The sequence below is a fragment of the Oncorhynchus kisutch genome, linkage group LG6 (assembly GCF_002021735.2).
Source record: "Oncorhynchus kisutch isolate 150728-3 linkage group LG6, Okis_V2, whole genome shotgun sequence".
Classification (NCBI taxonomy): domain Eukaryota; kingdom Metazoa; phylum Chordata; class Actinopteri; order Salmoniformes; family Salmonidae; genus Oncorhynchus; species Oncorhynchus kisutch.
In genome coordinates, this window is record NC_034179.2 from 80,691,818 (window position 1) to 80,705,092 (window position 13,275).

Here is a 13,275-nt window from a genome sequence, read left to right on the forward strand (position 1 = left end):
AGTAATGCCCAACTCTGCCAGAGCATGTCCAGTCCAATGTTGGCATTGGCGAGAGCCTTGTTCCAGATTAAAGAGTAAGCCCAAATGAATATGTTTTGTTACTATGCTCACAGAAACAGCCTAGGTTTAGATATGACAATAAAATGGAGGTCTAGAATATAATTTGTCCTGTGTAATAAATTACGCATTTGGTGAGTGGGTGGAGAAAGATGGGAGAAAAAGAGACCACAGCAAGCAGAAGAGAAAAGAGAGAGAGAGAGTTCAAATAAACATGAGAGAGACAAAAAGAGTGATTGGAGGATTGGAGTATAAGGGAGCGCAAGCAAGGAAGAGAACGAATCCTTCAATAAAGGTAGCAGGCAGCACATCCTTAGAGCCACAGGAGAGATGTACATACAGCATCACTCAAGGAACCTCAAATGCCACAAGATTATGAAGATTTGAGAGGCGAAACACGGTGGCGACATATTGAAAGCCTGGATTAGTTGCCATTTCATTTCATTTTGCCCAGCCTCCACCATGGGGACAGAGTGCAGTCGGCGGGGGTCCCTGGCGCTCACCCTCAACATTGTAGCATTTACGTGTGCCCTGTCAGCAGTGACCACTAGCTTCTGGTGCGAGGGGACCAGGAAGGTGGTCAAGCCTTTCTGCACGGGGCCAGTGACGACCAGGCAGTCGTACTGCATTCGCTTCAACAGCAGTAACATCAATGACAGCCGGCTGGTGCAGTACATCTGGGAGTCGGGAGAAGAGAAGTTCCTGATGAGGAAGTTCCACACCGGCATCTTCTTCTCCTGTGAGCAGGCTGCTGACATGAATGGTAAATAACGTTCATGTACACTTGCAGAAATGTTGAAATAGAACATGCAACTATGTTGGCCGCTCCGCAGCTGGTCCTGTGTGACCATGCTCTCTAAACCTGATGTGGTTTGGGTACATTACAACAAGAAGTGAAGGAGGAAGTACATTGGGAGAGACTAAAATAATATCAAGATGCAAATGATTTGACAGTCTACTATTTACTTGCATAATTACATCATCATGTTGTTTTGTCTTTTTTTGTCTTTGAGCTTTGATAAAATAAGCCAAAAGTAATGTTCTATTTGGTATCAGGTTACTTGTGTTGACTTTACTGAAATGGACTGACATAATGATGCATCAGTTTTAGTAGGAGTTTTACAGTACGGAGGTCATTGTGCAAGAATTGGAATGTTTGCAGAAACTCTGTGACCCAACATTGCTGTGAGAGTCAGCAGTTGCCAGTCCTGAGGTGTGACAGAACAAACAGCTGTGAGAGTCATCAGTAGCCAGTCCTGAGGTGTGACAGAACAAACAGCTGTGAGAGTCATCAGTAGCCAGTCCTGAGGTGTGACAGAACAAGCAGCTGTGAGAGTCATCAGTAGCCAGTCCTGAGGTGTGACAGAACAAGCAGCTGTGAGAGTCAGCAGTAGCCAGTCCTGAGGTGTGACAGAACAAACAGCTGTGAGAGTCAGCAGTAGCCAGTCCTGAGGTGTGACAGAACAAACAGCTGTGAGAGTCAGCAGTAACCAGTCCTGAGGTGTGACAGAACAAACAGCTGTGAGAGTCAGCAGTAGCCAGTCCTGAGGTGTGACAGAACAAACAGCTGTGAGAGTCAGCAGTAGCCAGTCCTGAGGTGTGACAGAACAAACAGCTGTGAGAGTCAGCAGTAACCAGTCCTGAGGTGTGACAGAACAAACAGCTGTGAGAGTCAGCAGTAACCAGTCCTGAGGTGTGACAGAACAAACAGCTGTGAGAGTCAGCAGTAGAAAGTCCTGAGGTGTGACAGAACAAACAGCTGTGAGAGTCAGCAGTAACCAGTCCTGAGGTGTGACAGAACAAACAGCTGTGAGAGTCAGCAGTAGCCAGTCTTGAGGTGTGACAGAACAAACAGCTGTGAGAGTCAGCAGTAACCAGTCCTGAGGTGTGACAGAACAAACAGCTGTTAGAGTCCGCAGTAACCAGTCCTGAGGTGTGACAGAACAAACAGCTGTGAGAGTCAGCAGTAGCCAGTCCTGAGGTGTGACAGAACAAACAGCTGTGAGAGTCAGCAGTAACCAGTCCTGAGGTGTGACAGAACAAACAGCTGTGAGAGTCAGCAGTAACCAGTCCTGAGGTGTGACAGAACAAACAGCTGTGAGAGTCAGCAGTAGCCAGTCCTGAGGTGTGACAGAACAAACAGCTGTGAGAGTCAGCAGTAACCAGTCCTGAGGTGTGACAGAACAAACAGCTGTGAGAGTCAGCAGTAACCAGTCCTGAGGTGTGACAGAACAAACAGCTGTGAGAGTCAGCAGTAGAAGGTCCTGAGGTGTGACAGAACAAACAGCTGTGAGAGTCAGCAGTAGCCAGTCCTGAGGTGTGACAGAACAAACAGCTGTGAGAGTCAGCAGTAGCCAGTCCTGAGGTGTGACAGAACAAACAGCTGTGAGAGTCAGCAGTAACCAGACCTGAGGTGTGACAGAACAAACAGCTGTGAGAGTCAGCAGTAGCCAGTCCTGAGGTGTGACAGAACAAACAGCTGTGAGAGTCAGCAGTAACCAGTCCTGAGGTGTGACAGAACAAACAGCTGTGAGAGTCAGCAGTAACCAGTCCTGAGGTGTGACAGAACAAACAGCTGTGAGAGTCAGCAGTAGAAGGTCCTGAGGTGTGACAGAACAAACAGCTGTGAGAGTCAGCAGTAGCCAGTCCTGAGGTGTGACAGAACAAACAGCTGTGAGAGTCAGCAGTAGCCAGTCCTGAGGTGTGACAGAACAAACAGCTGTGAGAGTCAGCAGTAACCAGACCTGAGGTGTGACAGAACAAACAGCTGTGAGAGTCAGCAGTAACCAGTCCTGAGGTGTGACAGAACAAACAGCTGTGAGAGTCAGCAGTAACCAGTCCTGAGGTGTGACAGAACAAACAGCTGTGAGAGTCAGCAGTAGAAAGTCCTGAGGTGTGACAGAACAAACATCTGTGAGAGTCAGCAGTAACCAGACCGGAGGTGTGACAGAACAAACAGCTGTGAGAGTCAGCAGTAGCCAGTCCTGAGGTGTGACAGAACAAACAGCTGTGAGAGTCAGCAGTAACCAGACCTGAGGTGTGACAGAACAAACAGCTGTGAGAGTCAGCAGTAACCAGACCTGAGGTGTGACAGAACAAACAGCTTAGTGGGATAGAAAAAGGACTGGAGACATGAGGATTGGAGACATGAGGATTGGAGACATGAGGACTGGAGACATGAGGACTGGAGACATGAGGACTGGAGACACCACTATCAGATAATGGATAGGGTCTGATTTTAAAAGTGGTAAGCGATTTATCTTGGGGAGTAATCGGTCAAACAACATGAAGGTGAAAACCCTGATCATAACCATTTAGCTGATGCTTCTGTGCATACTAACACATTTATATTTCATTTATAGAAAATAACAAAGAAGAGTAAAACATTTTTGGATTGCATTACCTATTTCTACAACTACAATTTACATAAGAAGATAAGAAAAATAACAAGACTAGGCTACATGAACTAAATGAATGTTTCTCTGCTTCCAGGTTTTAACTGCAGAGACTTTAAAGACATTGCACCTGACCATGAAAAAGGTAGGTAAAACCCATTTATAAAACGATTATCTTTCGGTCTAGTGGTGTAAAGCCCTGATAAATATATATTGTCCTCTTGACCACAACTTTATATGAGTCCAGTCATCAAAAATATATCAAGACAGTGATTTTATAGGATGATGCCATTTGCAGGTGTCCCCTTTTTCACTCTCAACAAAATCTATATGAAGCATCAACAATTTTTCATAATCTACTGTGAAAATAAATAAAGACAGTCTCATCTGCTCCCAATAATTGAATGGGTAAACGCAACACTATCCCACTACGTTATTGGTAGTATATATAGACTATATTCAATTGTTTTCATAAGTGTACTATTCCTCTGCAACTTGTTTTGGAATGTCAGTCAACCCTTTTACTGGAACATAATCTACTGTGACTCCAATCGGGGCTTCCATAGGAAATCCAAAACAACAGTCCAAAAACAAAAGTAAAGCTGTTGTAGTAGTTTTACATTAGAAGCAGCTTTCATCTTATTATCAGTGGCACCTGTCGTCTCTATCCAAGTCCCACCGGAGCAGACCTACAGAGAGCTCAGGGGTCTCTTCCTGTCTGGGTCTGTGGAGTTGATGTCTCCCTTCCTATAAATCAAATCAAATCAAATGTATTTATATAGCCCTTCGTACATCAGCTGATATCTCAAAGTGCTGTACAGAAACCCAGCCTAAAACCCCAAACAGCAAGCAATGCAGGTGTAGAAGCACGGTGGCTAGGAAAAACTCCCTAGAAAGGCCAAAACCTAGGAAGAAACCTAGAGAGGAACCAGGCTATTTGAGGTGGCCAGTCCTCTTCTGGCTGTGCCGGGTGGAGATTATAACAGAACATGGCCAAGATGTTCAAATGTTCATAAATGACCAGCATGGTCGTATAATAATAAGGCAGAACAGTTGAAACTGGAGCAGCAGCACAGTCAGATGGACTGGGGACAGCAAGGAGTCATCATGTCAGGTAGTCCTGGGGCATGGTCCTAGGGCTCAGGTCCTCCGAGAGAGAGAAAAAAAAGAGAGAATTAGAGAGAGCATATGTGGGGTGGCCAGTCCTCTTCTGGCTGTGCCGGGTGGAGATTAAAACAGAACATGGCCAAGATGTTCAAATGTTCATAAATGATCAGCATGTTCGAATAATAAGAAGGCAGAACAGTTGAAACTGGAGCAGCAGCACGGCCAGGTGGACTGGGGACAGCAAGGAGTAATCATTTTTTAAATTTATTTTTTATTTCACCTTTATTTAACCAGGTAGGCTAGTTGAGAACAAGTTCTCATTTGCAACTGCAACCTGGCCAAGATAAAGCATAGCAGTGTGAACAGACAACACAGAGTTACACATGGAGTAAACAATTAACAAGTCAATAACACAGTAGAAAAAAAGGGGGAGTCTATATACAATGTGTGCAAAAGGCATGAGGAGGTAGGCGAGTGATTACAATTTTGCAGATTAACACTGGAGTGATAAATGATCAGATGGTCATGTACAGGTAGAGATATTGGTGTGCAAAAGAGCAGAAAAGTAAATAAATAAAAACAGTATGGGGATGAGGTAGGTGAAAATGGGTGGGCTATTTACCAATAGACTATGTACAGCTGCATCGATCGGTTAGCTGCTCAGATAGCTGATGCTTGAAGTTGGTGAGGGAGATAAAAGTCTCCAACTTCAGCGATTTTTGCAATTCGTTCCAGTCACAGGCAGCAGGGTACTGGAACGAAAGGCGGCCAAATGAGGTGTTGGCTTTAGGGATGATCAGTGAGATACACCTGCTGGAGCGCGTGCTACGGATGGGTGTTGCCATCGTGACCAGTCAACTGAGATAAGGCGGAGCTTTACCTAGCATGGACTTGTAGATGACCTGGAGCCAGTGGGTCTGGTAATCCTGGGGCATGGTCCTAGGGCTCAGGTCCTCCGAGAGAGAGAAGGAGAGAATTAGAGAACGCACACTTAAATTCACATAGGACACCGAATAGGACAGGAGAAGTACTCCAGATATAACACACTGACCCTAGCCCCCGACACATAAACTACTGCAGCATAAATACTGGAGGCTGAGACAGGAGGGGTCAGGAGACACTGTGGACCCATCCGAGGACACCCCCGGACAGGGCCAAACAGGAAGGATATAACCCCACCCACTTTGCCAAAGCACAGCCCCCACACCACTAGAGGGATATCTTCAATCACCAACTTACCATCCTGAGACAGGGCCGAGTATAGCCCACAAAGATCTCCGCCATGGCACAACCCAAGGGGGGGCGCCAACCCAGACAGGATGACCACATCAGTGAATCAACCCACTCAGGTGACGCACCCCTTCCAGGGACGGCATGAGAGGGCCCCAGTAAGCCAGTGACTCAGCCCCTGTAATAGGGTTAGAGGCAGAGAATCCCAGTGGAAAGAGGGGAACCGGCCAGGCAGAGACAATAAGGGCGGTTCGTTTCTCCAGAGCCTTTCCGTTCACCTTCCCACTCCTGGGCCAGACTACACTCAATCATATGACCCACTGAAGAGATGAGTCTTCAGTAAAGACTTAAAGGTTGAGACCGAGTTTGCGTCTCTGACATGGGTAGGCAGACCGTTCCATAAAAATGGAGCTCTATAGGAGAAAGCCCTGCCTCCAGCTGTTTGCTTAGAAATTCTAGGGACAATTAGGAGGCCTGCGTCTTGTGACCGCAGCGTACGTGTAGGTATGTACGGCAGGACCAAATCAGAGAGATAGGTAGGAGCAAGCCCATGTAATGCTTTGTAGGTTAGCAGTAAAACCTTGAAATCAGCCCTTGCTTTGACAGGAAGCCAGTGTAGAGAGGCTAGCACTAGAGTAATATGATCAAATTTTTTGGTTCTAGTCAGGATTCTAGCAGCCGTATTTAGCACCAACTGAAGTTTATTTAGTGCTTTATCCGGGTAGCCGGAAAGTAGAGCATTGCAGTAGTCTAACCTAGAAGTGACAAAAGCATGGATTAATTTTTCGGCTTCATTTTTGGACAGAAAGTTTCTGATTTTTGCAATGTTACGTAGATGGAAAAAAGCTGTCCTTGAAATGGTCTTGATATGTTCTTCAAAAGAGAGATCAGGGTCCAGAGTAATGCCAAGGTCCTTCACAGTTTTATTTGAGATGACTGTACAACCATTAAGATTAATTGTCAGATTCAACAGAAGATCTCTTTGTTTCTTGGGACCTAGAACAAGCATCTCTGTTTTGTCCGAGTTTAAAAGTAGAAGGTTTGCAGCCATCCACTTCCTTATGTCTGAAACACATGCTTCTAGCAAGGGCAATTTTGGGGCTTCACCATGTTTCATTGAAATGTACAGCTGTGTGTCATCCGCATAGCAGTGAAAGTTAACATTATGTTTTCGAATAACATCCCCAAGAGGTAAAATATATAGTGAAAACAATAGTGGTCCTAAAACGGAACCTTGAGGAACACCGAAATTTACAGTTGATTTGTCAGAGGACAAACCATTCACAGAGACAAACTGATATCTTTCCGACAGATAAGATCTAAACCAGGCCAGAACTTGTCCGTGTAGACCAATTTGGGTTTCCAATCTCTCCAAAAGAATGTGGTGATCGATGGTATCAAAAGCAGCACTAAGGTCTAGGAGCACGAGGACAAATGCAGAGCCTCGGTCCGATGCCATTAAAATGTCATTTACCACCTTCACAAGTGCCGTCTCAGTGCTATGATGGGGTCTAAAACCAGACTGAAGCATTTCGTATACATTGTTTGTCTTCAGGAAGGCAGTAAGCTGCTGCGCAACAGCCTTTTCTAAAATGTTTGAGAGGAATCGAAGATTCGATATAGGCCGATAGTTTTTTATATTTTCTGGATCAAGGTTTGGCTTTTTCAAGAGAGGCTTTATTACTGCCACTTTTAGTGAGTTTGGTACACATCCGGTGGATAGAGAGCCGTTTATTATGTTCAACATAGGAGGGCCAAGCACAGGAAGCAGCTCTTTCAGTAGTTCAGTTGGAATAGGGTCCAGTATGCAGCTTGAAGGTTTAGAGGCCATGATTATTTTCATCATTGTGTCAAGAGATATATTACTAAAACACTTGAGCGTCTCTCTTGATCCTAGATCCTGGGGGAGTTGTGCAGACTCAGGACAACTGAGGTTTGAAGGAATACGCAGATTTAAAGAGGAGTCCGTAATTTGCTTTCTAATAATCATAATCTTTTCCTCAAAGAAGTTCATGAATTTATCACTGCTAAAGTGAAAGTCATCCTCTCTTGGGGAATGCTGCTTTTTAGTTAGCTTTGCGACAGTATCAAAAAGGAATTTCGGATTGTTCTTATTTTCCTCAATTAAGTTTGAAAAATAGGATGATCGAGCAGCAGTAAGGGCTCTTCGGTACTGCACGGTACTGTCTTTCCAAGCTAGTCGGAAGACTTCCAGTTTGGTGTGGCGCCATTTCCGTTCCAATTTTCTGGAAGCTTGCTTCAGAGCTCGGGTATTTTCTGTGTACCAGGGAGCTAGTTTCTTATGAGAAATGTTTTTAGTTTTTAGGGGTGCAACTGCATCTAGGGTATTGCACAAGGTTAAATTGAGTTCCTCAGTTAGGTGGTTAACTGATTTTTGTCCTCTGGCATCCTTGGGTAGACAGAGGAAATCTGGAAGGACATCAAGGAATCTTTGTGAATTTATAGCACGACTTTTGATGTTCCTTGGTTGGGGTCTGAGCAGATTATTTGTTGCAATTGCAAACGTAATAAAATGGTGGTCCGATAGTCCAGGATTATGAGGAAAAACATTAAGATCCACAACATTTATTCCATGGGACAAAACTAGGTCCAGCGTATGACTGTGACAGTGAGTGGGTCCAGAGACATGTTGGACAAAACCCACTGAGTCGATGATGGCTCCGAAAGCCTTTTGGAGTGGGTCTGTGGACTTTTCCATGTGAATATTAAAGTCACCAAAGATTAGAATATTATCTGCTATGACTACAAGGTCCGATAGGAATTCAGGGAATTCAGTGAGGAATGCTGTATATGGCCCAGGAGGCCTGTAAACAGTAGCTATAAAAAGTGATTGAATAGGCTGCATAGATTTCATGACTAGAAGCTCAAAAGACGAAAACGTCATTTTTTTTTTGTAAATTTAAATTTGCTATCGTAAATGTTAGCAACACCTCCGCCTTTGCGGGATGCACAGGGGATATGGTCACTAGTGTAGCCAGGAGGTGAGGCCTCATTTAACACAGTAAATTCATCAGGCTTAAGCCATGTTTCAGTCAGGCCAATCACATCAAGATTATGATCAGTGATTAGTTCATTGACTATAATTGCCTTTGAAGTAAGGGATCTAACATTAAGTAGCCCTATTTTGAGATGTGAGGTATCATGATCTCTTTCAATACTGACAGGAATGGAGGTGGTCTTTATCCTAGTGAGATTGCTAAGGCGAACACCGCCATGTTTAGTTTTGCCCAACCCAGGTCGAGGCACAGACACGGTCTCAATGGTGATAGCTGAGCTGACTACACTGACTATGCTAGTGGCAGACTCCGCTATGCTGGCAGGCTGGTTAACAGCCTGCTGCCTGGCCTGCACCCTATTTCATTGTGGAGCTAGAGGAGTTAGAGCCCTATCTATGTTGGTAGATAAGATGAGAGCACCCCTCCAGCTAGGATGGAGTCCGTCACTCCTCAGCAGGTCAGGCTTGGTCCTGTTTGTGGGTGAGTCCCAGAAAGAGGGCCAATTATCTACAAATTCTATCTTTTGGGAGGGGCAGAAAACAGTTTTCAACCAGCGATTGAGTTGTGAGACTCTGCTGTAGAGCTCATCACTCCCCCTAACTGGGAGGGGGCCAGAGACAATTACTCGATGCCGACACATCTTTCTAGCTGATTTACACGCAGAAGCTATGCTTGGTGATCTCTGACTGTTTCATCCTAACATCGTTGGTGCCGACGTGGATAACAATATCTCTATACTCTCTACACTCGCCAGTTTTAGCTTTAGCCAGCACCATCTTCAGATTAGCCTTAACGTCGGTAGCCCTGCCCCCCGGTAAACAGTGTATGATCGCTGGATGATTCGTTTTAAGTCTAATACTGCGGGTAATGGAGTCGCCAATGACTAGAGTTTTCAATTTGTCAGAGCTAATGGTGGGAAGCTTCGGCGTCTCAGACCCCGTAACGAGAGGAGTAGAGACCAGAGAAGACTCGGCCTCTGACTCCGACTCGCTGCTTAATGGGGAAAACCGGTTGAAAGGTTGAGCGTTCCTACAGCATTTCCTTCCAGAAACCGTGAGAAAGTTGTCCGGCTGCGGGGACTGTGCCAGGGGATTTATACTACTATCTGTACTTACTGGTGGCACAGACACTGTTTCATCCTTTCCTATACTGAAATTACCCTTGCCTAACGATTGCGTCTGAAGCTGGGCTTGCAGCACAGCTATCCTCGCCGTAAAGCGAGTACAGCGACTGCAATTAGAAGGCATCATGTTAATGTTACTACTTAGCTTCGGCTGATGAAGGTCCTCACGAATCGTGTCCAGATAAAGCGTCCGGAGTGAAAAAGTTGAGTGAAAAAAAAATTATATATATATATATATATATATAAACGGTAATTAAAAGTAAAAACCGTAAAGTTGTCAGGTAGCAAAATAGGTTGGCAACAAAACGCACAGCAACTCGAAAACAAGTCTGCAAGTTGTGACCGGAAATGACGTATAGCAGCTATAGGTGGGATTATTTAGTAGAGGGAAGTGGATTCTAGAGGCGACAGTAGTACTCACTCTGACTGACTCCTCTCTTCCTTCTATTCCCAGGGGTCCTGTGGCTGTGCATCACAGCTGAGTGTCTCTACCTCATCCTGCTGTTCACAGGTGGTGTACTCATGTGGTTAGAGCTGTGTCCTTGCCTCAGCGTCATGAACAAGCTGAAGCTCAACGCCTTTGCTGCCATGTTCACCGCCCTGTCAGGTAACACATCTGTGCCTGGGAATGATGTTCACAGTCATATTTTTTTATTTTTTTATTGTGACGTTCACCATTTGTCAAGTGAACAAGTCATCAAAGAATACTTTCATACAGTCACTCAAAGCTGATCACCAGCCATTGAGGAGTTGATTATCTCCCTGCATCCTTAACTATGAAGTCAGCTTCACAGAGTGGGCACACTAGTGAGTGGACATCCCCTGGCTCCGTTTCTCAATGACCAGAGGCCATGTCAACCTCCATGCCACGCTATCACACTAAGGCTGGCACTGGGCTGGTCAAATTGGATAGAGAGCCTACAGTAGACAGGCTTTGGGAGTCCCAGCTACACAGTAGATCAGAGTCCAGCATGTCTGTGTGTAACACTAGCCACCAAGGGGATTACATCATCTAATACCATGCATGCAACCCACTAACCATCCCAGGCAGGCAGAGGCCGGCCAGAGTGACCGTGGCTAGTCCATATCCTAAATGGATTATTTCAATTTTACAGATACGATATTCAGTACACTGCTGAATCTACTTTAAGTTTTCATCCATTCAAAGACCATTTCCAAAGCTGATAGGAGAGGAATCAAGATGATGTTGAGAAAATGTTTGTCAATCAGGAGTAATTTTCATTTAGATTCACTCACTGTATTGTCAATCATGGTTATTGTGTTGCTATCAATCTGTCAAACTGTATTGTGGGGGTAAGTAGGAGTGAATATACACGTTTAAAATGTGGTTTATGCACTACAGAATTTGTGGAATCCCTACAGCTAACTCTCATTGGGTCCGTGGAACAAATATGAATGTGAATATGAATATGATTTTGTTAGCAGAAAAGCAGAGCAATAATAGTAGCAGAGTGAAATGGGAGCCTTGCTCAGGGAGGTACAGTTGTAGAGAAGCTAGCCTAGCTAGCATAGCACGTAGAGCAGTGGTCTATGGTCTGTGTCCAATACCTCTGGGGATTTGCTGGTTTCTGGACTAATCGGATTGGAGATGGGGCAGTGGTTATGGGCCAAGACAAGGCCTACCCAGAGGAGTACCCCCACCCCTCCCCTCCCCTCCCACCTTCCCCTGACTCCCTCCTCTTGTTGTTAGGGTGTTAATCCCAAGTAAAGCAGCTGTAGATGAGCAGAATGTTGGCAGAGAGATGGCCAAGAGGCAGCAGAGAAAGAGAGAGTAGAGGGAACACTGTGCTGTGGTGGGCTTTGATTCTTCATCATTCTCTCTTCTATCTGACATTGTTATGAAGGGGAATGGCTGCAACTGTATTAATGTATCAGCTTCCCCAGTAATACTATAAACTGAATATCCAGTGAACAAGGAAGCATGATCATGGAGAAAATTAATGGACTGCACTCAATGTTGTTCACACTAACACCTGTCCTCATGCAAGGTTTTTAAAATAAGTGAAAAGTATCCAAACTGATAGCCCTCAATTCATAATGTGTACAATACTGCCACGTGTGGCTACTAATATCAATTGCAGATAAAAAAAAATTGCTGTACTTATACCAGTGCTTTTGAAAGGTACAACCAATCATATATTATCTCAGGTTTTCACTCACCAACATTATTTGCGTTTTGTATTGTGTTGTGTCCCTCGGGATCCAGGCCTTTTGGGGATGGTTGCCCACATGATGTTCACCACGGCCTTTCAGCTGGCTGTGGCTATGGGTCCGGAGGACTGGAGGCCCAAGACCTGGGACTACAGCTGGTCCTACATGTATGTACTGACTAGGTCACTTGCCGTTACACTAGGTGCTGTACAATAGGAGTTGTCTCTGATTAAACTCTAATACCCAGCTATGTGATACTCGTGCAATTTTAAGCGACGCTAGCATTCTGAGGCCATGTATAGTAGCAGTCATGATGGAGAGAGCATGCAATGCTGAGGTTAATCACACCCTCTGTTCTTCTTCTTCCCCCTCCCCAGCTTAGCATGGGGCTCCTTCGCCACCTGCATGGCTTCTGCAGTGACAGCACTGAACAGGTACACCAAGACCATCGTAGAGTTCAAGTACAAGCGGCGGAACATTGAGAAGAACCTGAGGATCAAGCAGAAGCTGCTGGAGATGGACCTGCCAGAGCAGATGTGGGACATGTACCTGACGGCTGTGCCTGCAAGGGGAGAAGGAAATGCTGGGCCTCTGGACCTCCCTGACAATGGGCACAAACCCTCCACTGGAGCAGCCTATGTAATGGGCCTGGACAGCATGACAGAACCACAGGGAGAGGCCTACTGCTAAGACAGTGGTCACCAACCCTGGGCCTGCAGGGCCCCATTCAAATACTGTTAGAATGTACCTTCCATCCTCCCTTCATTGAGGTTATGACTGCTCCAACATGATTGGATAGGTTCCAATTCAAAACACAAAGGTGAGGAAGAAAGGATGCATTTTCACAGTATCAGAACAGGGCCTAGGAGATCTATTAGGCTTTACAGGACCAGGCTTGGTGACCTCTTCATTAAAATGACCATAAATTGGCTCTCATATACAGGATCCAAACTCACTATATAGGGCATAATGGATCCCATTGAGAAGATCATTACTAATATTATGGCCAAAGGAACATGGAGCTGACTGAATAAACAACACTTGTCCTCAACTTCCTCCTGTATGTTTCTAGAGCCAAGGCCATGACTATTCTTATCATTACTGTTATTCTGGAGCAGATGGTAAAGCTGTTTTTATAAGCTATGTTAGTAGTTTTGTTGCCACATTCGGCATG

The 13,275-nt window shown here is 45.1% G+C and overlaps 1 protein-coding gene across 1 annotated transcript; it reads left to right on the forward strand.

Annotated features, from left to right (window-relative positions):
• Positions 1-344: 344 nt before the first annotated feature.
• LOC109884099 (germ cell-specific gene 1-like protein) lies at positions 345-13,275 on the forward strand. Its single transcript, XM_020476104.2, has 5 exons — positions 345-820; positions 3,550-3,597; positions 10,384-10,536; positions 12,157-12,268; positions 12,479-13,275. Exons 1-5 carry the CDS (start codon positions 520-522, stop codon positions 12,789-12,791), a joined length of 927 nt encoding a protein of 308 aa, XP_020331693.2. The 5' UTR covers positions 345-519; the 3' UTR covers positions 12,792-13,275.